Source organism: Zootoca vivipara, chromosome 6 (assembly GCF_965207765.1).
Source record: "Zootoca vivipara chromosome 6, rZooViv2.hap1.1, whole genome shotgun sequence".
NCBI lineage: Eukaryota > Metazoa > Chordata > Lepidosauria > Squamata > Lacertidae > Zootoca > Zootoca vivipara.
This window is the reverse complement of record NC_142589.1, coordinates 36,640,782-36,665,887: the sequence shown is the minus strand read 5'-3', so window position 1 is coordinate 36,665,887 and position 25,106 is coordinate 36,640,782. Positions and strand designations below refer to the sequence as shown.

General features: G+C 45.5%; 1 protein-coding gene across 2 annotated transcripts in view; it reads left to right on the top strand.

Moving 5' to 3' along the window:
• Positions 1 to 1,409: 1,409 nt before the first annotated feature.
• SPG7 (SPG7 matrix AAA peptidase subunit, paraplegin) overlaps positions 1,410 to 25,106 on the top strand; it is a 33,603-nt gene continuing 9,906 nt past the window's right edge. Inside the window, exons 1-10 of one of the 2 annotated variants that reach the window (XM_035118472.3) lie at positions 1,410 to 1,734; positions 3,539 to 3,635; positions 5,035 to 5,124; positions 12,125 to 12,366; positions 14,460 to 14,599; positions 17,138 to 17,240; positions 18,633 to 18,758; positions 19,335 to 19,497; positions 20,712 to 20,885; positions 24,379 to 24,503. In XM_035118472.3, the coding sequence (XP_034974363.3) occupies positions 1,582 to 1,734; positions 3,539 to 3,635; positions 5,035 to 5,124; positions 12,125 to 12,366; positions 14,460 to 14,599; positions 17,138 to 17,240; positions 18,633 to 18,758; positions 19,335 to 19,497; positions 20,712 to 20,885; positions 24,379 to 24,503 (1,413 nt within the window). In that variant the 5' untranslated portion in view covers positions 1,410 to 1,581. The remainder of the gene's footprint in view (positions 1,735 to 3,538; positions 3,636 to 5,034; positions 5,125 to 12,124; positions 12,367 to 14,459; positions 14,600 to 17,137; positions 17,241 to 18,632; positions 18,759 to 19,334; positions 19,498 to 20,711; positions 20,886 to 24,378; positions 24,504 to 25,106) is intronic. The other variant, XM_035118473.3, reaches the window with a different exon arrangement.

Here is a 25,106-nt window from a genome sequence, read left to right as displayed (position 1 = left end):
TAGGGAAGAAGAGTCTGACAGTTTTCTGCCAGTGAAATTGTGAAAGCCTCTCAGCACTGCAGACCTGTTATTCAAGCAAAATTTAATGGTTTTAAATTTGTACACGAAAGCATACCATTAACTTGAAGGTGACATCAGTGATCTTATAACTCTATCAACAGCCTTGCTCTGTTGCTCAACTCTTAAGAAATGTCTCCTGCTTACCCAGTTTTTTTTAATTAAAAAAAATGCAACTTGAATCCCTTGCTTTTTCCTCATTTGTTTTGGGGGCCCTGGAGGGATCGGAGGTGTGTGTTTTGTGTGCAGGTTCAATAGGACCCTCTGAATGAAGCTAACACCCTTTTAATAGCCCACATGTGCCCCACATGCAAATTTAAAACATACTACGCCCAGTGTGGGAACCAGAATTAATATACAGTATGTGTTCTGTGATGCTGAAGCTTCCCACTTCCTGTATTTAAAAAACCACCAATGTGTTAGTGTTGTTTGTTTTTCTAAAACTATTATATTTTTTCATTTTATTCTTCATACTTTCTGATCCATTATCTGTTGTGCACTTTTAAACTTCCAACAGTGTGTGCATAAAGCTATACAGTACATGCATGTCAATGTAATTATGATGACAAAGTTAAAATGATGCATCATTAAAGCAAAACTTGTGTATAGCAGTTACTGTGTCCAATAAATTGAAGCCAGGTTTTGAGATCTGTTCTCTGCTTTGCCACACACTTTTGATCTGAATGTACAAACCATGGCCTCTAGAAAGCTGGCTTTCAGCCTAGTTTCAGGATTAGAAAACAGTCTCTGGCTGATAGAGTAGTTACTCGCCTTCACATAGCTATCTGTAACGTGTGCAGCAGCAAATTTATAAAAGGCAGTGATATAGAAGGATATAGTGTGTAGTCAGAAATCTATTTAAATCCGAGTACAGCAGCTTAATCGGTTTGTGTATATTTTATCAGTGCGGTGTCAAGTTCAAGTCACTGGGGAAATGCTGCTGCTATCCTACTTCCACAAATAGGCAGCTGAAACCACCTTCATTTCACAAAAAACAACTTCACGCTTATTGAGCTGAAAGCCTCACAGAGTCCTAATCTGCCAAACATGCAGTAGGGAAACAGCTTGCAGAAATAATGTACGATTTTGTCCCTTCGGTTTTATTTCCAGCCTCAGATGACTGGAATTTAATGTTAAGTCTTAAAAATCAGTAATAATGACGTGCGAAACAGCGATGTCCAGATATCTCCCTATCTCCTCCCTCCCCCCCACCCTCCGGGTCAAAAAGAAGAAATGCAAGTTTTGAAAAGTGTGTCTTAGGGGAGGCTGCCGCACTTAAAAGAGTGCATATTTCTGGTCCGAGCGTGGGCGAAGTCTGGGCCCCGCGTTATCCTCCAGCCGAATTTCCCATTAGGTGAGAACAGCCAGGCGCGGCCATCTTGAGAGCGGGCTACGCTGAGCGGCTGCCAGCTTTTAAGATGGCGGAAACCGCCTCCTTTCCAGCCTCCGCTCGGCTTTCTCGCCAGGCCCCCGCCTGGATCTCACCGTCCGCACTGGAGAGCTGAACAGCTCGGTGCCTGGACCATGACCGGTGCGGTCTCTTTGCTGCTGCTGCTCCGGAAGAGCTGCCGCCGTGCTCTACGACTGGCGCCACGGGCTTTCCCGGCGGCCGAGCTCCGGGCTCTGCAGAGCGGCTGGCCCAGGACCTGCACAGAGCGCGGTGACGGCGGCCTTCAGGTAAGGCTGAGGCGGTGAGGCACCGAAGTCCTTTAAAACTGCCTCATCACCCGGGCGAAAAGCCCCCCCCCCGGCCGGAACCCGCTAAACCTGCCAGCTCCTGGTGGTGACAGTCATCAGGTTTTTTCCCCCCCTATTAATCACCCCCAGTTTCCATAGAACTTTCTGCAGCTGCACAACCAGAAAATGAGAGTGCAATCCTTTGCACGTCTGTCCAAGAGGAAGCCTTATCCAGCTTAGTGGGACTTATTCCCAAGTAAGCGTGTATAGGATTGTAACCCCTGCCTTGGTACAGTACCGAGAAAGCTGGGGGGGGGGGGAATCAACGTGATATAGCGGAGAGTGTTCCTTTCGGACTTGGGTTCAAATGGTCTCTCAGACCTGAGTTGCACTGGGTGACCTTAGGCCAGTCACTCTCTTGCAGCCTAACCTACTTCACAGGGTTATTGAGAGGATAAAACGCTGGGTGTGTGGGAAGGATGGTGTCACGGTGGCCGGAGTGGGCTACTTCAGAGTAACGACTCTACACAGCTCTGCATTTTATCTTTTATTGGTGCTGAGTATTTACAGTGCTAATGGCAGTGCTATTTACAAAGACACATCTGCTCAGCTTGAATCAGAACCTCCAAGTGGCTTTTGGCGCGTCTTGCGCCAGCATAACAACTTGGGGAGACCCATCCTCTTCCCCCGACGTTTTCTGCGCAATTCCGGAGTTGGGGGGACGGGTCTGCCCCCCTTCCTTCCCCCTTCCTGTCCCACCTGGGACGATGGCTCTTTTACCCTGCCAGAGCCTTGGACACCACTTCCTGTTTCCCCACTTGAGCTGGAGCTTTCCCTCTTTTCAGCCTCGCTCGGGGCTGGGCTGGAACTCAGGAGGGGAGGGGCTTCGCGATACCCCTTGTCCCTCACAGATGGGATAGGAAATGATAATGCTTTATTCATTTATATTTATAGCCCACCTACTTTCTATCATGGAACCCAAGGCAGTGCATGTTCATGCACAAAATAATAATACCAAAAAAGTCTCTGCACCCAGAAAATTGGCGTATCAGGGGGAATCGTTCTTATGTAAGCTTTTCCCTGACGTGCCAGTTTTGTAGATGGAGGGATTGGTTTCTTGCATCTTTGTTTAGAGTGCTTGTATCAAAGTTTAACTATTTAAAAAATGCAATAATATAGCATGAAGCAAGAGTGTCAGGAGCAATCAAATAATAATAAAAGAATGTATATGAAACATAATATCTCTAAGGGCATGAGCAATTAAAAAGATTCCAAAAATCCTTGATTCCAAAAAGACAGCCAAGTTGGTGGCAATCAATAGTTTGCAGGCCTCACAATGGAAAAAGCCCTATTGTGCTCACCATCCACCTTGTGGAGGTACATTCAACTGTGCAACTCCTTGCCTGCGGCCATAAGTGATAGCCCTCACTCAGGCTTACCACCATGTCTAGGAACTAGGCTTGAGAGGACAGAGCATTTGCACATGCATTTTGCCACTGATTTTGACAACATCTCTGGTAAATGTAATTAATTATTCCTATGCAGGATTGTAAGGTAGTTAGTTATTTTGCATTTAGTCTGGTATTGGGCATTCTAATACTGTATATACACCAGATATTCTCAGGAGGAGGAATTGACAAACCCTACTTTTGTGCTAATCACTCCTGGTATGGCCTCCTGGCCTGTCAAAAAGTCCATCAAGCTCCACCCCTAGAAAGCCCCTGACTCCACCCATAACTTCATTCCCTGGTATCTATCCATGATTCCCTGTTACCCTTGCACTGTTCTGTTGTTTCCTCCTCAGAGCCTTCTGTCTCAAGTGCTTTCCCCCACATCTGGAGGACTTTGTTGGTCGGTAGCAAAAAGCCAGTTTATCCCCTTCCGACTCTGGAAATTTCTGCGTGAGTAAAGAAAGCTTGACAACAATAGTGCCTTTACTGGAACATATTCCTCCTATGGCAGTGACCAAAATATTGGCCATTGTTCTATTTCTTCCCCACCCCCAATTTTCTTGCAGCCTTAAGTGTATCGCTTCCTCAGTTACTCAAAGCTGGGTGCACAAACAGAAGCCAAGTCTGAAGCCATTGAAATGCTAATGTTGAGCTCTGAATACATTGGACAAATGAATCACTTTTTCCAAAGTGTGAGGGTTACATGGGAAATCACACTAGGCAGCCAAGGGATGGTCTTTTCTTGGGTCCCACCCAGGTGTTACCAGACTCACCCCAAAGAGTTGTGCCTCAGGCTAGGCTCAGCCATTGTTCCCCCCACCAGGCTTTACTGATATTCCCTTTTAAAAAAATATTCTTCTTAATTTCCAAAATACAAAAACAAACATTTTGAAATTGCTAACAAGACAAGGTATATAACACATTTCCCCTCTTTGTATGTACTGGTAGGTAAACATAAATGTAAGATCTGTTTGCAACTTGGAGCTTTTTGTATACTTCATCATAATATTACAGTTTATACTTTTCCATAATCTGAAGAAAGGCTTGGGATAAATGTTGCTAAATTTGTATATGAGATAAAATCATGCCACACTATATAAAAATCACATATTTTGAGCTTCGCCTTACCTAATTTAAGTTGGTAAATCAGTTTTTCTGCCATGGTTCTTTGCCACAGCTTAATGCGTTAAGTATTCAGTGTCAACAGTTCAGCAGTTTTCCATTTTTTGGTTGTGCCCTGTGATCAGCCATCAACAAATTTTATTAGTTCCTTAGATATCACTTTCTTGTCCGTGCTGCTGGTTTACGTTTTGAGGAGAACTGGCCTACAAGATGTAAACTTTCATTTGGTTGCTGTATCCTGTCATTACTTTCTTCTTCTCTTTTCTCCCCTAGTTGTTGCATGTCACAAGTTCAATCCCACCGATGAAAGATTTGTTGTGCTAAGTCCACAGAAGCCTTGATTATTTATTAGAAGTATTTTAACCCACACTTCAGCTGAAAAAGCTTCTAAACCAGCTTTATATGAGATCAATAAAAACAGGACTGAAATCTGATAATCTGAAAGATACGACATGAAGGGAAGAGGGGATGGGAGGGAAAGAGGAAAATAACCAAAGAGGCAGAAATCACAGAATTGCATGATAGTTCTAATAATGGTGAGCTGGAATGGAAACAGCTGAGGGAGAGAAAGAGCTTCATGGAAAGACCCTTCTTCCCATTTCTTTGTGCTTCAGCCTGTCTGAAGGAATGTATGCTTTCAGATAAAGCAGGGAGAAGTTCTGTATTTAAACCATGTTTATTACAAGCTGAGATATGATCAGAACTCTGACTGTAAATCTGTTGACAGGTGACACTGACTATTTTTCTACCTCTGGTTCTCATCGCAATGGCAGCGGTGGTGAAGGATCCAAAGGGAAATCTCCAGAAGAAGATGAGGGTAAGTACAAATAGCAGTTTTGCTCTGAAGCTTCTAGTCAGAAGTGACTATAGCAGAGGTGGAACACCTTTCGCCTCCATGGGCTGGGCCCTTATCAACGTTGGTCTTATAGACCAAATTTGTCAGGTGATCAGACAGGGAGGGGGGCAGGATACCCATCTGTCAATCACAGGACATCATTATGCTCTTGCATGAATGCCAAGTGGGGGTATTAGCCCAGCTGTCAAAATTCCTCATGAGGCTTTGTGAGTCTTTCCCCTCCCCCTGTGAAACCCAATGTTGGAGATTTAAAAGGGGAGCATAGGGAGACTTACAAAGGCTTTAAGACAGCGTCCCCACTCCCATATCAGCCTCCAGAACTTGGTTGCAGTTCTTTTGAAAATATACAACTTTATGTATTTCAGATATTAAAGCTGTTTAGAAGCTAATATTAAATGTATGCCTTATTTTGGAGCAGAAACTCTTCTACTGAGGCATGTGTTATTGATCCAGCTAAAGTTTTTCAGAGTCTACACAGGCAATATTCTCAACCAATTTGCTTTTGCACAGATGTAACATTTTTGGAGTGACTTTCAGCTTGCTGCCTCAGTGGTTTTAGCATTTCTCCTGCTTTGGGTATCAAGTAACCATGCAAATATAATGTAGAAGGGGAAGCCTTCATCAGGGTGGAGAGAGCCATGCTGCTGGCAGGGAGGCAGTTAATATATTTTAACATTTAGCAGATGTTGGCTGTGCTAGAGGAGAGGGGAATACAGTGTTCATTGAAGAAGAAGAAAGTTTTTTATTTTAATTAGAAAATGTTCTTGAAATATGCAGATGGGTCTTGCTAAATTATTTTTCTAAGGGGTACATACATGTTTATGTGTTTATCAGCTGCTTATGATTATTTACGTCCCTTCACCCTAAGGATCCAAGGTGGGTTAGAACAATTTTAAAAAGTAAATTAAATCAATTTAAAACAGCTTCCTAAAAATATACACCTCAGGGGTCAAGTCAGGGTAAAGAGTATTTTCCAAAAGCTGTATAATGAATATGTCAGACTCGCATCTATGGGGATGTACCCATCATTTTACTAGGACATTTTAAAACCTTTGAAATTTCAGGGAAACTGTTATGAGGATGAAGAATATTGACTCTGGTTATATTATATGCGGCAAAATGAGTTGATGAGGTGGACTTTACCACTGTAAAGTGCAAAGGGGTTATTCCATTTTTGAATGCTCCTTTACATTTAAAACATTATGTCAATAAAGGCCAGCACTGCAGGCAAAGGGATGGGATTATTGATGTATTGCAGTGTAATCTAGCTATGTCTACTCAGAAGTCAGACTTATTGAATTCAACAGGGCTTACTCATAGGTAAGTAGGGTTAGGATTGTAGTCAGAGTCTTCTGTTTTGCATAGAACTTTTACATGTGTGGGTTTTCAAAAACCATATCCCCTATCTGTGGGAAATACAGCAGCCCTAGTCAGATATTATTGGTCCCTGTGATTCACATTGTGCAAGGAGACAGCAGGGGCCCATTCGCTGACCCCACTGCATATCTGCAAAGAGGAAGCCTGCCAAATACCCATAGGCATAACACCTAAACAAGTTAAGCATTGCAGTCCATTCCACCACCTGATTCTGTTGCATCCCTAGATCTAGCCATGTGCACCTGAGTATTTAACCCATGTCTCCCTTCTAGGGAGAGGACATTGGCACTTGCCAGGGAAAAGCATTCTGAAGATTGGCAAGGCATTTGAGCAGAGTCTGTGTCAGGATTTGGGGACCAGCGGGAGTATGCATGTGCCTCTTGCAGTGATAGTCCACCCCCATCCCTCTGAAAATATTGCAGAGAGCTCCTTTAAAATTTCCTCTGCTGAGCTATAAAAAGATCACAAGGGCCTCCCACAGATGCTTAGCTTCAGAATAGCTTGCCCTTTTTTTCTTTTTCTTTCACACAACCTGCATGTTGAGTCTGAGCTGACCTGACAGTGCCCCCAAGTTTAACATCCCTCCCTTGGAGCTTTCAGCAGATCTCATGGATGAAGCTAAACAGCCACAGTGGTGGCTGTATTCTGCCCCTCCTCTTTTTTCCTCCTTGATGTAATTTGACTCTGCATTTTAAAAAAGGGAAAGACATATCCTCCATAGAACAAGTGTGCATATCCCAGTGCTGAGAGACCAGAAGGTGTTCTGGGCAGGGAGCAGGCTTGCACTTTGGCTGCCTTGTGGCTGCAAACTCCTAGTGCTGCTCTCTTGGATAAAGGTGCTGGAAATGAGATGCTTCCTGCTCTTTCATGTGAGCCTGCAGTGCTGGTAAAAAGGCAAGAGGAAGCATCTCCTCCCATTGTTCCTTTGCTTTGAACACTAGCCCTTCCTTCTGCTCTGTGTGCAAAGTGCAACAATAGATGAGTGTCTCGTGTGGTCCAGGACGGGGATAAACAAGCAGCTTGTTGCCCCTGGACCCAGGGGGTTTCAAGCTAATTTCTTCTCCAGTAAACCCCTACTCTGTATTTGAGGTAATGATCTACCATGTCAAATCTTAGTTTTTAGTTTCTGCCCATTACTATGCCACTTCACTGTATGCATTGTGTATTAAAAAGTGCTTAGACCTTTACAGTTCTTGCTGCGCTTGCTAAAACAAAAGCCCTCTGAGGCGGTTGTTGCCATGCCCATTTTACAGATAGGTAACTGAGACAGGGTGTATGGGAGAGAAAGGAGGAGAGAGAGAGGCCAGGGCAGTAGTGGAACATGAATCTGAATCTGCAAAATCCAGGGCTAGTGAGCCAAACTCAAGGATTCAGTGTCATGTTAGTAAGGAGATACCTAGATGTTATAATGTGTATGCTGCTGTGCAAGAGGCACTGGCTGTCACAATGCAGTCCAAGTTCACACCAGTCAGCACTTACTTCAGAGCAGGAACAGGGTCTGTTTTCATCATGACCCCTCTCCCAACCTCTGAGGAGAAAGGACACCTTCCTTATACTGCAGATTGAGCTATTTACTAGGGAGAGTCTTACATTTGTCGCAAGGTCTTTTCAGGAGCTCCTACTATGAGTATGCCCTTTCCAGTGCCTGAAAGACTGCAGCAGTCATCTTGGCCAGGAGGTGTGGGTTTTTTTGGATTGGCTTGTGTACGCCATGACCTACTGAGCACTACAGCCTTTCCCTGCTTGTAATGGATGGATAAGTTGACTTTGCGAGGTGGAATCCTCCTCTGTGTCTTTGGGGGAAAGATCATCCCAGCAGTAATTATTTACAAAGAGTCCTGTGGCCTGTCACTGCAGCCCTTGCAAGCTTTTAATCATGGAGTTCAGGTTTGGGGTTAATGGCAAATCATTTCTTCATGAAGGCTTTCTGAGGCTGGAATGGGTCCCACAGCTGCTGACAAGAAGTGTCTCTTCCAGCTAGTATGTGACTTATTTATGGAATGATTAGTGTGACCACTCTGCAGTGTTGGGAGGTGAATGTGTGTGCTATTTTGCTAAAAGTGGGGTCCCTTTGCTGGTAGCCTGGCAAAGCTGGGTGGCAGAGGTTCTGAGCAACTGGCAAGGATGGATGGCAGAGTGGGGCAATGCAGAGCAGTGCAGGCAGATCTCTTCATCTGTTCCTCCTGCTGTTTTCTGGTGTACTTGTAGACAAGAGCCATTCTCTGGCCAGCCTGTGTCTCTGAATTTTCCCACAGCAGCCTCCAAGTTTTACCTCCACCTTATGAGAGAGACCCAAGTGGTGGAGGAAAGCCCTTTACAACTCTGATCAAAGAACGCAGAGGGCACATCTGTTTGTATTGCCTCTGAAACCTAGGAGACAGCAGTACTTTACCAGGATCTCCTCTGTCAGTGAGAATAGGTCATTGCTTGCAAAAAGAAGTTGATTAGGCCAAGAGGCTCAAGCCAGAAAATACTACTGTAATAGCTTTCCAGTTGTCTCCTAAGCCTATGGGGAGGTTAATGAACTTAACAACAACAACAACAACAGCAACAGCAGCAACAACAACAACAACAACAACAACAACAACAACTTATTTATACCCCGCCCATCTGGCTGGGTTTCCCCAGCCACTCTGGGCGGTTTCCAACAGAAAAATGAAATAAAATAATCTATTAAACATTAAAAGCCTCCCTAAACAGGGCTGCCTTCAGATGTCTTCTAAGAAGCTGGTAGCTGTTTTTCTCTTTGACATCTGATGGGAGGGCGGGCGCCACCACCGAGAAGGCCCTCTGACTGGTTCCCTGCAACTTGGCTTCTACAACGAGGGAACCGCCAGAAGGCCCTCAGTACTGGACCTCAGTGTCCGGGGAGAACGATGGGGGTGGAGACGCTGCTTCAGGTATACTGGACCGAGGTCATTTAGGGCTTTAGAGGTCAGCACCAACACTTTGAACTGTGGTCGGAAGCGTACTGGGAGCCAATGTAGATCTTTCAAGGGTATTTGGGCTTTATATGTAGGGTATAATTTGTGGCAATCAAGATAAATGACATTAGTGTGTTGATGCTTTTTATGGACTTGACTTGGTAGGTTAAAGTTGGACAAAATACATCTTTGGATCCTGGAAGCTCTTAGATATCATTTTAGTTTTCTGAAGAAAAAAAAACCACTAGTAAGCTTGGGTGCTAAGTAGATTTCCTCTTGGCCAAATGTGAGTGGATTTTTGCGTGTACATGCAGAAGTTTAGAAAAGCAGGTATTAAAGTTGTCCATACCTGTAATCAATAGAATCCATTTTCTTTTTCCCTTTCCATTTTCTTCTTTGATAAGTTGTTTAATGCATCCTTAGTATACACCTGGAACCCAGAAAGTAATCTAACCCCATACTCTGTATGTTGTGGGAATCCTTCCCCCGAGTTGAGTTTCTGTGGGTTGTTAGGCTTTATTTTTATTTTTTACAATGTTGCTTTTTAAAAATTCTTTATTGGGCACTTGCTTGCAACTCCTGTGATAGATTTTCTCATTCCGCTGTAGCTAGGCCTTTCTGATATAACAAAGGACTGAGATGGTAGGAGAAGACAAGAGAGGTGTGGGCAGGCCATAATTACTAAGATACTGGTTTTTGGGGAATGATGGCTTTATCTGAGAAACACTACTTTAAGAGTGGGGGTCATTGCATAGTCAGGACAGAGCAAGCCATGAGTGAAATATGGTGCTGGATGTCTGATCAGGCAGCCCCAGCTTGGAATTGTGGATGAGGCTGGATCTCTGTACAGTGGGGTTTTTCTTTTTCTATTTGCATCTGCTTTAACTGGTGGTGCTTGCTGATAAATGCCTTTGTTAACATAAATCTAATCTTGGCTACAGCAGATAGATTTTCCAACAAAACAGCCATGATTTATTTGGGAGGCTTCCTTAATGGCTTCGATGGATGATGCGCCATTGGCAGAGATGGGCAGCAGTTCGGCCATTCAGGTTGGATCAAAGAGCAAGGCAGGATGAAATGAGACCTAGAATCCAAAATCAGAAGAGCCTGCAGGATCAGGCCAATGACCTGCAGATGCAGCCACCAAGATGGTTTTCTGCAGTTTTAGGAATGCCCCTAGCTCTAGAACAGCAATGGAAAAGCTCTTATGTGTGGGCCTATTCAGGCCTGCCAGGTCTTCTCCATTTGGCCCACAAGGCCAGATTGGGGAAGCCACAGGCACTTTCCCTACACCTGACAACATACATGTGGGCAGGTAAAGGCAACGCCAGGCCTGGGGAGGTTTGCACCTGCAAAGCCTTGTGTGCAGCACTTTACATGCACCAGCAGGCAGCAAATCACTGAGCCTTCCGTGCACAGTGCTATGCAAAAATGGGTCAAACATGGGCTGTGTTGGGTGTAGGGAGGTAAGTTCTCTATCCCTGCTCTTGGAATACAGCTGTCCTGGCTGAGCTGATGGAATGTGGGAGTCCAAAGTCTCTGGAAGGCACTAGGTTGGAGAATCCTGCCTTAGAAGGGGCTTAGAGTGCTGGAGAGATGGACCGTACTTTCTAGTGTTGGCAGAAGTTACAAGCTTTTGAGTGCTGCTAACCTAGCAGTTCGAAAGCACGTCAAAATGCAAGTAGATAAATAGGAACCGCTACAGTGTGAAGGTAAACGGCGTTTCCATGTGCTGCTCTGGTTTGCCAGAAGCGGCTTTGTCATGCTGGCCACATGACCTGGAAGCTATACGCCGGCTCCCTCGGCCAATAATGTGAGATGAGTGCGCAACCCCAGAGTCGGTCACGACTGGACCTAATGGTCAGGGGTCCCTTTACCTTTACCTTACTGTGCAGTTTGCCTCCATTCATTTCAAAGGGTAGGAGCCCAATTCAGATCCCACATCCGTTCGAACCAAGTGCAAGTTAATGCAAAGCAGTAGGGCCTGGTGAAGGCTGAAGAGCTTTCTCCGCATGATTCAAACGGGTTTTGCAAATTGTGCAATTGGTGCAAAGCTGCACCATTCATTCTGTATTTGTGGTAGTGGTGTGACAGAAGGCATCTTGCTCTTGTCTAGTCTAGCATTATCTGGTTGAGCATTTAGGACCCTTTCTGAGAAAAAAATGGATCTCCTTGTTTTTCCTCCTGCAGAATGTGAGCTGATTTGTACACGCTGTCTGGGCTGGCTCATGAGAGAGAACTGCTGAAACAGGCTAAATGTGGAAAGCTGGAGCTGGGTAGAGCAAATATTTGCTGGCTAATCGAATACAAACTTCCCCTTTCCCTATGTGTGTTAATGTTGGAACTCCAGGTAGGCAGCTCTGTAAACATGCTCTGCTCCTGAGCTGTTGGCCTAGTTCGAAGCAGGCATTTTACATGCAGCTTTACTGTGTGACCTTGCTCTTGGTCTCTCCTCACTCTTTCCCTGGAAAAGGGGGCTGTAATGTGATAGCACACTGCAAACCAGATGCTGCCTCTCCTAGCCCAGCTTAGCTTTCCTAGGAAAATGAAATGTGGAACAAAAAACAGACTGTGTGGGGGTCTGTGGCTTGGGGCATAATCAATCTGCTCTCCAGCTCGTAATGCTAATCTTGATGTGTTCTTATGTTTCCTCTCTCAAGAGGAAAAGAGACGCCGGGAGAGGGAGGACCAGATGTACCGGGAGCGCTTGAGGACCCTCTTTCTCATTGCCATCATCATGAGCCTGCTAAACTCCTTGAGCACCAGTGGAGGCAACATATCCTGGAACGACTTTGTAAATGAGATGCTGGCGAAAGGGGAAGTGCAGCGAGTTCAAGTGGTGCCGGAGAGCGACATTGTGGAAATCTACTTACATCCAGGGGCAGTTGTGTTTGGACGGCCTGTGAGTGTCTTTTTTCCAGCAAGATCAGTCCTTAAAGTATTGCAAAGTAGGTTAAGCAAAGACTTTTCCATTTGGCCAACTTTGATTGATATAGGAATGTAGGCTTCAGGATTGGTAGTAGAAATTCCGCACACATTTAAGTTTCGCAGATTTCTCTTGGTGTTGTGTCTGCCAAACAGTTCTGTGAACCTGCAAATGCTTCCGTAGTTCTTCACCAGCCCCTAAATTGGCCTGTTGTCTTGGTCAACTCAGAGGTGGTTCTTTGAAAAATAATCTTGTTTTTCCCTAATCTGCTTTCCCCCCTCATAAGCAGAAAGCTGTCAAACTTCTGTGAAGCATTCCTATATGGATATCAACATTAAGGATGCTTTTCTTATTGTTTTTATTTATCTGTTCATCTTCTTGTTCAGACAAGGAAGATAACATAATATCTATGCTGAATTTTCAGGTAATTCAAGTTAAGGGTGGGAAGACTTCAGACTTGCAGGATCTACTTTTGTTTTGATACTAGAACCCTGAGAGCCCCCAAATGAGCTTTGGGTGGAAGGATGATGCACACTTAGAATTCAAACCGTGGTATCTCTGAGCACTTGCTTAGCCCCAGAACTTGTTATTTATACTAGAATTGAACTTGCAGGTGTTTCACACACAAATCAAATTATGGTTTTCCAATATGTGCTTTGAAATTGTAATAAGAAATCTTTGCTGATCAGCTTAAGGTCACCCAGAGTTCTCCCAGTAGATCCTGAAACATCTTCTGCCCATCCCTGCATTAAATTATTTGAGGAAAAGAGACATCTCTCACTGACTTTAGTGGAGACCTTTAAGGGAAAGCAGCCAAAGTTGCCTATGTAGAATCTAAATGAAACTATCACAGTGCATTTCATTGTCTTGGTTTTAAATGCAAAGTTTAAGCATAAGTCATCCTGATGACTTTCATAAACTGTTTCTTGGAAAACACCACATATTTATAATACAGTGTTAGTATTTTGCTGAGCAGACAACTACAGTACTACATAGTCTGAATAGTCTAGATCACCTTATCTCCAGTTTTTGCTTTTTCTGGAACAATTTGCATACTATCCTGAACATGCTTGATCTTGGCTGATCTCAGAAGCTAAGCAGCGTCAGACCTGGCTAGTACTTGGATAGGACACTGCCTGGGAATACTGGGTTTTGATTCCTGCACAGAAGGGGGTTGGACTAGATGACCCTCGGGGTCCCTTTCAGCTCTATGATTCTATGATTAATTTATTCTGACCAGAGTACTCTCAAAGTGGCTAACAATAAAGAAACAGCTAATAATAAATGCAATTCAAAACCAAAAGACACAAATAGCATGACAGATAATGAAAACATCCAACTTTAATATGCAGCTCTGTTTAGGAAAGTTTTTAATGACTGATGTTTTAATGTATTTTTAATTTTTTGTTTGAAGCTACCCAGAGTGGCTGGGGAATCCCAGCCAGATGGGCGAGGTATAAATAAATAAGTTATTATTTATTATTATTTTATTCTTAGGCTTGCATGAGAAACACTGTCTTCTCTTGATGGAGGAGGTTTAAAAGAGAACATCTCAAACCTTCCACAGGAGAGAATTCCAGAATGTGGGTACAGCCACAGGAAAAATTCTCTTGTGAGGCTGCAGTGGGTGGCCCTTCCATTAGATCTAAAATAACTTTTTATAATACAATAAAATAATTCTGTACTGATTACTGGTACCCATAACTATGGCAGTTGCCACAAACAGTGAAACTTGCATGGCCTTGTGAGTTTTCCAGGTTGAGAGAGAAGGCAGCTAATATTGGTAAGAATGGGTTGCCTGTTGATTATTTAAGCCTCTCCTCTGACTCGTAGCAAAGTGCACCTTTGTCTGCGCTTAAGCCAACCTGAGATTTTGGCAAGCTTAAGAGGTCACGTAGCTTTTAATTCCTTGCCCAGCAGCCGCTTTTCATCCCCCTTGGAATTCCCCCACCTACTCACTCATGACAGGTTGTGGCCCTGAGCAGTTTTTTCCACCTGTGCAATTCCCAGTTGATCAATGTCCTGAATCTGGCCTTGGCGTTGTTAACGTTGCTTTTGTGTGTCTCCAGAGGCTTGCCCTGATGTACAGAATGCAGGTAGCAAACGTTGACAAGTTTGAGGAGAAGTTGCGGGCAGCTGAGGAAGAGCTGAGCATTGACCTGAAGGACAGGATCCCCGTTTCCTACAAGCGCACTGGCTTCTTTGGAAAGTATGACATATTTAGAAGAAAGCTCCTCCACCATTGCAAGGCACTGTCTGCCCCACCCTCCATCTCCTGCTTTTCTCTCTCCACTCCACCATGCCCTCTGTGCTTCTTCCTCTTGCTTGCCATGGCTGTGTGTACAGTGTCTCCAAGCAGCCTTCCCTGACCTGACACTGTTCAGATGCTTTGGGCTACAACTGTCTTTAGCCTCAGATAACAGAGCTGTGCTGGCTTGGGCTGGCAGGAGTCGTAGTCCAAAACATCAGGAGGGTGCCAGCTTGGCAAAGCATGTCCTAAAAAGACTTGGTGACCTAGATTGGGGCACCAGCAGCCACCACAAAAAGCACAAATGTGTGAAACGCATGGCACACACCACTTTCTGCGGTTAGCCAGCTAGGAGGTGACTTTGCCTGCTTCAGAACTTAATTGTATGACTCAGCTCTGTGAGGTTTTCCATGGGAATAGCAAGGGAAGGGGCTGCGGATTGGGGCAACCAGAACCGAGCCTAAGCACCATCCATAGACTTACAAAAGTATTTCCTTGTGAAAAGTGTGTCAATCAATTTCCCCAGTGAATACTGCAGGGTGGCTTGGTGAGGATGGCAATGATCATAGTGTGGGGGATCCAATGAAGATAATGCCTTAACAGCCTGAGTGAGCCTCCCACATGGTATTATCTTTGGCTTATAAAAATAAACTCCCAAGCGTTTGCCCATTAAGATAACAGCCGACTGTACCTTTGGCGGACACTGACTCATAGGCCCCATGCTGAGCAGAAATGTTTTGCTAATCAAACCCCAAATGTCAATGTGAAGCAAGTGCTCCCATTAAAGGTATGGACTTTGTTATGCAGAACCCCACATCCTTTGTCACAAGGATTTTACAAAGGCTAAAGCTGTTAATACTGATGTAAAATCAGAATGGGAATTGATGCTGAGAACAGGAGGAGGGCAGAAGCTTCTAAAGATGCAGGAATGCTGGCTTGGAACGTTTGTTTCTCCTTAATGATGGCAAGAGCCAGCTCTTCTTGTGGTCTCCTTTCTGCAGCAGCAGCAGCTTTTATCCACAAAAAAACGATTTATGGAATCTTGTCATCTCTGGCTGAGGAGCTTCTCTTGTAATAAGAATGGAAGGAGGCCTATAAACCATTCTGTTCCAGGGCCAGGCTTGGCTTTCTGACTATGAAAAGAGTTTCATGGGCAAAACATTTCTGGGGTTGTGGGGAGGAAGGTTTTTTATTCACTCTCCCCATTGTGCTTGCTTTACTTTCAGAGCTGACAGGCAAACTAAATTATTGTCTGACTTACATAGGAAGCTGCCTTAAACTGAGTCACACCATCGGTCTAACTGGCAGCATCTCTCCAGGGTTTTAGGCAGGGGTCTTTTCCAGTCCTACCTATAGATGTCAGGAATTGAAACCTGGGACCTTCTGCATACAAAACAGATGCTCAGCCACTGAGCTGTGACACTTCCAGGAGCCAGGATGAAGAATGTCGGAAGTCCTCTCCATGGATCCCTTCAACATGAGCTGCTTTCTTTTTGATGCTTACCTTATTTTCCATTTGGAATGTAAACTTTGTAGAAGCTACCCTTGTGCTGCTTTCACTGTTGAATCTGTGCCTTAACCACCACATGTAATTATTTTTGGTGGTTTGTTTTTTTTAAAAATAACTTTTGCTTTTATCATTTGGCAATCCTGCATTATGAAAGGTTGGTTATTTACCTGAAAGTTGCAATTATTGAGAGTTGTGACTTGAATGAGGATGGTATTAAATCCTTTGGCCACCTCTAGCACTCCCAGCAGCCCACCACTTTCCCCACCTATGCCCACTGAATCTCAGACACCTGAGGACATTGTCCCACATGCTGGACTTGAGGCCTGCTTTCCATGACAGTGGCTCAGAGGAGCTGGTCTGAAGCACTTCACTGACTTGGGAAAGGGCCTAAGCTCATTGGTAGAGCAACTGCTTTGCATTTAGAAAGTTGTAGGTTCAGTCCCCACTGGTGTCTCCAGGTAGGGCTGGAAATGACCCTGCCTGAAACGCTGGAGAGATGTTCCTAGTCAGTGTAGACAATTGAGCTTGATGGGCTTATGGACTCTGAGTAAGGCATCTTCCTAGGTTTCCCTATGTTTCAATGGAGCAATCTGCCCAGAGTCAGAGACTCCCCCCAAAGTTTTATTGGAATTAATGCCAGCTGCACATTAACTCTTGACAGGGAGAGCACAGAAGATGCCTCTTTACTTTGCACCCAAAACTTATTGGGTTCTTAACCTGTTCTTTGATTTAGACAGGTTCCTTCCCCCCCGCAAAAAAGCTGTACTCCAGATGTTGCAAGACTACAGCTCCCATCATCCCTAACCTTTGGTCATGCTGGCTGATGGGAATTGCAGCTGGAGCGCCACAGGTTTCTCGTCCCTGCGTCTTGAAATGTTGCCATAGCTGCACTTCTGTCCCACAAATACAGTACTGACTATGTTTTTGTCTGTTCATAACCGATACAGCAGTTGCTTCAGCCTGACCCTGGTTTGCTGTTGTCTTTGCAGCGCCCTCTACGCCCTGGGGATGGCTGCTGTGGGTGTTGGCATCCTGTGGTACATCTTTCGCCTGGCCGGGATGGCAGGAAGGGAAGGAGGCTTCAGTGCCTTTGTAAGTAGCTCTCCCTCGTGCTTTGTTTTGGGTGGGCCTGGCTTCTTCTTCCCTCCCCCAGCAAAGTCAACAGCGGATGAGAATTAAGCCATGCCAAAGGCTGGGCGGCCCTGTGCTATGTCTTGCTGCTTTTCCTATCAGCTGACGGAACTTTACAGTATTTGGCCTCATGGGTGGGGTGGTGGAGGGGGGGCGTCCTCTGTCCCTCTAGGCTGGGAAGGCTGAACTCAGGGAATCTGCAGGGCAGTTCTCTGCTGTTTTCAGGGCTCACTAATGACTTGCAGCTGGGAATGGCATTTCTTTTGCTTTTGTCTTGCCAGCAAATCTCGCATGCAGCAGCGAACACAAATCCCTTGCTTTTAGCAAAATAACTTTTTTCAGTCTTTAAAGCTGCCTAAGCTTTTTGGACTGTGCTGTGAGCTGGCCCTCATACCTCCTGTCACATGCCTCCCTCCCAGCATCAGCCAAACCCCTGCTGCTCAGTCAGCTGAGGGGAAGGCTGGTGAATTCTGCCTGCCTGCCTGCCTGCTTGGGAGGGGCTGGGGGAGGTGGCAGTGGGCTGAAAAAAATGTTCTGCAGTTCAATAGCCCAGTCAGCTCTGCCCTACTCTCTTTACTTCATAGCTGTGGAAGTTCCCAAGGCTCCCTCTTTACTTCCTTTAGGTGGGCGACACCCCTAGCACTTTTATTGATGCACTTCCAAGCTTGTGGCCTGCTGTAAGCTTAGTTGAAAAGCCAACATTAGTAGCTGTTTTCAGCAAAGCATAATGAGCAGTTATGCAGAGGCTGTTTAGCTAAATTGTTGTTTTGTCTGTCGCTGCGGTTTAATGGAGGCTAGAATGCAATGCCTGTTGCTTTTGAGGTCCCTGTTGTTCTGTTTGCCCTCTTCTCCCCCTGCCACCATAAAAACAACCCGCCACCAAATCTCTTCTGAAAGCCAGGGAATTGAGCGGATCATGCTGCCATTTTGGTGGAGTGGTTGCCAGCCCGGCTAGCAAAGCTAAAATTACAAGAGAGGTGTTCTAGAGAGCTCCCTCTATCTGATTTCTTTGTCTGTAGATTCTTGGCTGGAGGGTGGCAGCATAATTGTTCGAGGCATCCCTCCAGCTTGCTACGAACAATAAAACCTAGATCAAGATAGCAGCTGAGTGAGTGGAACCACAGCCCATCTTACCTAAAGCAGAAAATAGAACAGAAAGGCAAATAAATGGTCTGGCCTGTGGAGGATGGCACATGGGCCCTGCCAAATGCAGCGTGAGCACTTCATTGCTCAGTGAACTGCTCTTCCTCCAAGCTCATAAGAATCAGGGTTTTGTATAACCCCTGCTTTTCTTTATTCGGCCATATCTTTTTCTCTCTCTCTCTCCCCTCCACCCTGCCCACCCCTCAACAGAGTCAGCTGAAGATGGCCCGCTTCACTATTGTGCATGGCAAATCTGGGAAAGGGATCAGCTTCAAGGATGTAGCAGGAATGCACGAGGCCAAAATGGAGATCAAGGAATTTGTGGATTATCTGAAGGTAAGACAAGTGCTGGCAAGTGCAGCTGGGAAGTTGGGAATGGGAGGGATTGAGCGGGCAATCCTGTGAATCCAGTAATGCAGGTGTGAGGAACCTTTGGCCCTCCAGGTGTTGTGGCACTACAACTCCCATCATCTATTGGCTATGCTTGCTTTATTTACCCTGTGCAGGAATGTTGTGGGACCTTTTATTTGTAGTGTATTTGTGTGTGTTTTTTTTGGTCACACTTGCCCCAGGATTCTTGGGGATAGGGGTATCCTTTCTCAAATAGCACTCTTTTCATGATGCCTTTTCCATCACACTACTGTATTAGCTATAGGCCTCATGAGTAGTAGTGGATCTGATTCTTTGTGGTGGAGGGGCAGAGGGCCTGTCTCTGAGCAAGGGGTGTGGTGCAGCTGAACGGGTAACCATTTTGTCTGCCCAGCCACTAAGGGACAGGAGGGGGGTTTCTTTTTGCATGCTGTCATACATGTGGGAAAGAACATCAGTGGAAGTTTGTGATTTGCTTCCTCCAGGAGAAGATGCAGAATGAGTGTGCAGCTTAAAAAAAGTTTTTTCTCCTACCACTCCTAGAGCCCAGATCGTTACCTACAGCTTGGTGCTAAAGTTCCCAAAGGTGCCCTGTTGCTTGGACCACCAGGCTGTGGCAAGACCTTGTTGGCAAAAGCTGTTGCTACTGAGGCCCAGGTGCCATTCCTGGCGATAGCTGGCTCTGAGTTTGTGGAGGTGATAGGAGGTAAGTCCTGGGGCGGGGAAGCTGGATTCACTTAGAGGTGGTGTGTGTATTTTTTATTTTTTTTAAATCTTTGCTTCTTCAGCAGTCAGCTTTGATTTATTTAACAGAGCCAGCTAGGTGTGAGACATTGTACAGAAGGAATGTGGTCCTTGCAATCTGTTTCTGTGGAGCAGAACTTGACTCAGGGCTCTCAACCCCCAGGAAGGTGGCCTGAGCAAGATTCCAGGCATCCACTCAAGGGGAAATGCAGTAGCTGAATAGGGATGGTGTATATCTGGTAAATGTAAACACCTTCCCTCCCTAGCCCACTACAGCTTCCTTTCCACAGTTGATCAAAAGGCAGAGGGTTCTCTCTCTTTGGTGAGGGCTGGAAGGAGAACTCTGTGGGAGCCTGCTCAGCTTTCCCCTGAAACAAAACACAAAAAAGTGTGTTCCTGTGGGCTTAATGAAAATGTGGCTTACCAGGAAGAAAGCTTTGTTCTCAGTTAGTTTATTTGTAGGAAACTTTGAAGCTCTCTCACAGAGACGGCTGTTTGTGTCCTGGGGCAGTACGACATTTTCACTGACTGATCTAATACATATATATATAGAGAGAGAGTGCTCCCCTCTTGACACCAATTCTGCTGCTCTTCCTTTCTTCCACTCTGCTCAACGTCTGACCCTGGAACTTTCTAACTGAGACACCCAGTTCTGAATGGAGAGCAGCAGAAAATCCTTTTGGAGCAGCCAACCTATTCCAGTCAAAGGTGCCTTGGAAAAAAAAGTTGGGGGCTTCTTGTTTCCTGGTCTGCTGTTAGGCAGCAAATATCCTCCTAGTTCGATTTGGCTTCTTGTTGCTGCTGCGATCTCTGCTGGCACCTGAAACCAGGCAGCCCTCTGATAACCTACAACATAATAGCATATTTGAGCCCTGCTGGATCAGGTCAATGGCTCATCTAGTTCAGTATCCTGTTCTCACAGTGACCAACTAAATGCCTATGGGAAGCCTGCAAGTGGGATTCAGGCACCAGAGCACCTAGGATTTCCAGCAACTTTTATTAGGGCACTGTAGGCCTGTTGCACAAAGCACAAACAGCAGCCTTGGGACACATTTAAGATTCACCCTGGCGGAAGCTTGCGAGGGCCCAAATTCAGGAAGCAGATTCATGGAGCTAGCTATTAGAATGAATTTGTTCTCTCTTCTCCTTCCCCCCTCCCCCTGCTCCCTTCTGTAGGACTTGGGGCTGCTCGTGTGCGGAGCCTCTTCAAAGAAGCCCGAGCCCGTGCACCCTGCATCGTCTACATTGATGAAATTGATGCTGTGGGGAAGAAACGCTCCACAAACATGTCTGGCTTCTCCAACACGGAGGAAGAGCAAACCTTAAACCAGCTGCTAGTAGAAATGGATGGTCAGTAGCTCAGGCACATTCTCCAGGCTTGCTTTCTTCCTTGGCTTGTGGTCAGAAATATTTCCCCTTTCTACACTCCAGGAGGAAAACTCTCCTCCTACTGTTGCCATGGTATTACTCACAGAAGATGGCAGCTCAAGCATGCCCCCACCCGCTCCCTGCCTTTCCCCTCCTTTTTTCCTTCATTGCTAAGCTTCTCTCTGTTGCCCAAGTACTCCCAGATTCTCCAAAGAGTTCCAAACTCTCCTTGTCACACTTGATGTTTCCGCTCCCCCTCACTTTCCAGTTTGACTTCGACCTGCATCCAGAAAGGGAGGGTCACAGTTGTAGGTTACAGGCAGGCCACTCCAATTAAGATTAGTTACATGTGGTAACCAATGATATAACTGTAATAAGTGCATAAAATCTTTCCCGAGATGGGTAGGTTTAAAGCCTGTTTACTTGGGAAAAGAAAGATTGGTTGCAGAGAGGCAGAAGCAAATACAGTGAGTTCCTTCTGCTCTTGTCTAACTCTGCCTTCAGTCCTTCAGCCAGTGCAATCCTACCCCCACCCCCACCCCCGGGTAAGGAAGAGCAAAACTTTGACCACTCCCACTGCACTCCTCTCCCAGCCCTGCCTACTGCCTTTCGGACCTGGCAGGAAGAAGCAAGATAGATTTTTGTTTGGTTGCTAGGTTTCTTTTGGTTGCTTATTGCATGCCTTGTGTGTTACTGCTATCACTGGGTCTCTTGTTAGGGACTCAAGGTATTGAAACTGGACCCATTGGTGGCTTCTTAACTCTCTGAAATGTACCACCTGGCTGGTTTTTCGCTTGTGTGCACAAGTGTGTGCACGTATATGTTTGTAGCTCTAGAATTTCCTGTTCCCTAAGCTCTCTTGAGGAAAATATTTTCAGGTACTCCCTAGGGCAGGGATAAGGAACCCGTGGCCCTCCAGATTATGTTGGACACTAACTGCCATCAGTCCTAGCCAGCATGGTCAATGGACAGAAATGATATCCAGCAACATCTAGAGCTGCACAGGATCCCCAACCCTGCCTGAAATAATTACAACATTTAGGGGGAGGCCGATGCTAAGAAGCACAAAGTGATGCTGGAAAGGTGGCCCAAGACCTCAAGTCTTAGCTAGCCTTTTGCTTCAGCTGGTGGCTGTCTGGGAGAAGGCTTCTTCAGAAGTGCCATGGCTGGGAGCCAGCAGAAGCTTCATCTGGCCCGAGCATAGCCGTCTGCGGTGTGCTTGACAGGCCCAGCCAGCATCTTGCTTTGTCTCTAATGTTGATGCAGCCACTCTGTACTGTTAGTGTAGCTGAAACTAGATGAGTGAGGTTGAAACGATGTGCTTTTTTTTTTAAAAAAAGTCTCCGCTAAAGCACAAAAGCACCCTCTTTTGCTTCATGCTGGCTGATCAGAATGAACCGAGCTGAACTAAGGAACATGAGGAAACCAATTCCTGTGACAAACAGTTGAAAGAGCCAGGTATGTTCAGCTTGGGGAAGGGAAAGTTAGGGTAAGACATGATTGCAGTCTTAAAATATAGGAAGGGCTGTCATTCAGGAGAGCATGGAGCAGACTTGCTCTCTTTTCCTCCAAGGGTGAGGAGGTCTAGAATGAATGGGCAAAAAGTACAGAGATGCAGATTTCAGCTGAACTTTAGGAGAAAGTTCTGAACGGCAAGAGCTGTTTGACAACAGAACAGACTCTGCCTTGGCAGACTGTCCTTCTCTGAGCGTATTGAATTACAGCCTGGGTGGCCACCTGTCAGGAATGTTGTGCTTGCATTCTGCATTGCAGGTCCTGGATTGAGCCAGAGGGGGACTAGTTGACCTCTAAGGCCCCTTCCATCACAAAGATTATATGAAGAGTGTGTGTATGTGTGCACATGCTCACATGCAATATTAACTCTGCCATACAGCTTTGAGCATGATTGGTCCATACTCCATGCACATACTGATCTTTGGGTCTACTAAATCTTGGATTTGAGCCTTGCTTTTTCCAAAAATTGAATAGTTATCCACCAGATGGTCAGAAATCTCCCTTCTCCCAGCTAAAGTGTGCAAGCAGTCGACCACTCTCCATCCCTGAATAGAAGGTTGCTTGCTTTGTTCAATTTGCCATACTTTGTGTGGAAACCGAAGTGTATGCATATCCCAGTAGGCTGAGAGAGCCTGGGTAGTTGTGTAACACAGAGAGCACCTGTTAGATCCAGAATTGCTTCCTTTCATTCTGCCCTTTGTGCCCTGGGAGTGGGGGAGGCAGCTCCTCTCCAGGAGTCTTGTTGCTTTAATCACACTCCGTTGCCAGTTCAGTCATGCTGAAGCTAGGGGTGTTGATTTGGGGGAGGGTGGAGAATAGATTGACAAGGGGTCACAGGATTATAAAAGGCTCAGTCTGGAGCCTTGGACTCCCAGGCCTTGCTCTGACTGTGTGTCTTTGGCGAGCACTGGAAAGCTTGTGTTGTTTGGTGATGGATCTGCTGGTTGTCTGATCTATTTTGGGAGCGCTTCTTCCCAGGAGCAAAGCAGCTAATGTTCTGCTTGCACTAATCTTGCCATAGGAATGAAGCTGCTTAGCCCACGTGACTGACTCCCAGCGCCTCTCTTTCCTTCCTTCTTGCCTTGCAAAATACCCTGACAGACTGATGCACAGTTGTGCTTCGTTGTCTTCTGGAATTTGCCTCCACAGCATCCCGCAAGGAGGCAGAAGTGAGGCTCATTAGGTAGCAGCATGCAGTAGGAGAGTGGACCTCTGAGTCATCTGGAGGATAAATCCCTTGGGTGGGCTATTGTGCTCATCTCTTGGGCAGCGTGGGGAAAACATGCCCCTGCTGCCCCCACTCTAAGGCAGCTTTGCAGCAGTGTGTGCTTCTGCAGTTCAAGCAAGGAAGAAGCCTAGCTATATCTGCCTCATGCCAAGAGCTTCCTGTGTAGCTTTGTATTTGGCTGGCTGCATTGCCCCACAGCTGTGGTCATGCCATTTAAAGATGCAGTTATGGCAAATGCACGCTACCACTAAAATGTTATCTTCAGTATACTGACAACTGCCAGAATGCAAACTGTTAACATAATTGTGAGAGAAGTTGCATCAATGGATTAACAAAGAAGTTGTATGAATGCTGGTCACATTTCAGTCTGGTGGGCTTTAGTATCTTCTGCAATTCAGGGATTGGAATTGTAAGGACAGGACAATTAAATATATATATATTTCTCTGTGTTATTAGTTGTATAAAATGTGCAATAAGCAATTTAAAGGAGGAAATTGTGTCCAGATCTCTAGCGTTCTGGCATTTATATAATCCACGTAAGTCAATTTTTGCTAGATAGGTCCACAAGCACATGCTTCATTGCAGCCTCCCCCCCCCCCCGCCCATGACCTTGCATATTAAAGCATGTTTGTGAACATTTGACCTCTCATGCAGGGAAATCTCTCTCTGGAGCTCCTTGCACAGGTGGCACATTCCATTCACTTCTGCTCTTCACATTTTTCTCTGTTGCAGGCATGGGGACCACTGATCACGTCATAGTGCTAGCATCCACCAACCGGGCAGATATCTTGGACAATGCTCTCATGAGACCTGGGAGGCTTGACCGCCACATTTTTATTGATCTGCCTACTCTGCAGGTATTATTTGGACCCACCTCTGCTGTGACTCTTGGATTCTGTGGTTAAGGTATTGGGCAGTGGCAAAGGCTAGGCAGTGGATAGTGAACACTTGTCTTCTTTAGTATTTGACTCACAAGTGGTGCACTCAATCCCAGGAACTGGATTCACTCCATTGTTGGTTTTCTGCTATAAGGGTGTTTCTGTTGCTTCCTTTGGAGCTCTAGCAGAATCTCGGTTTAGTGAATGGTGTGTTCAAATTGCAGGCCTACATGAGCTTAGTAAACCTATAAAACCAGGTCTGCTGGGTTTATGCTGAGCCACAGTTGGAAGAGCATGAACCATAAAGTTCAGTACTGTAGTCAGTGTCAATTGGACAGTCAGGAACCGTGAGGATTGCCACACAAGGTTACTTAAAATAATAACAATAACAATAACAATAATAACAACTTTTGTGCTAAGGAAAGGAACTGATTACGTGAGAGGCACCTTTTGGGAGTACTCCAGTAATAGTTCTCAGAACATGACCATTGTGCCTTTGTTGTGGCGCTTTTAAGGAAAGGACCAAATGCTTTCATTCAGATTTGCGTGTGTAGATGGATGCAGAATCACACAGTATGAATT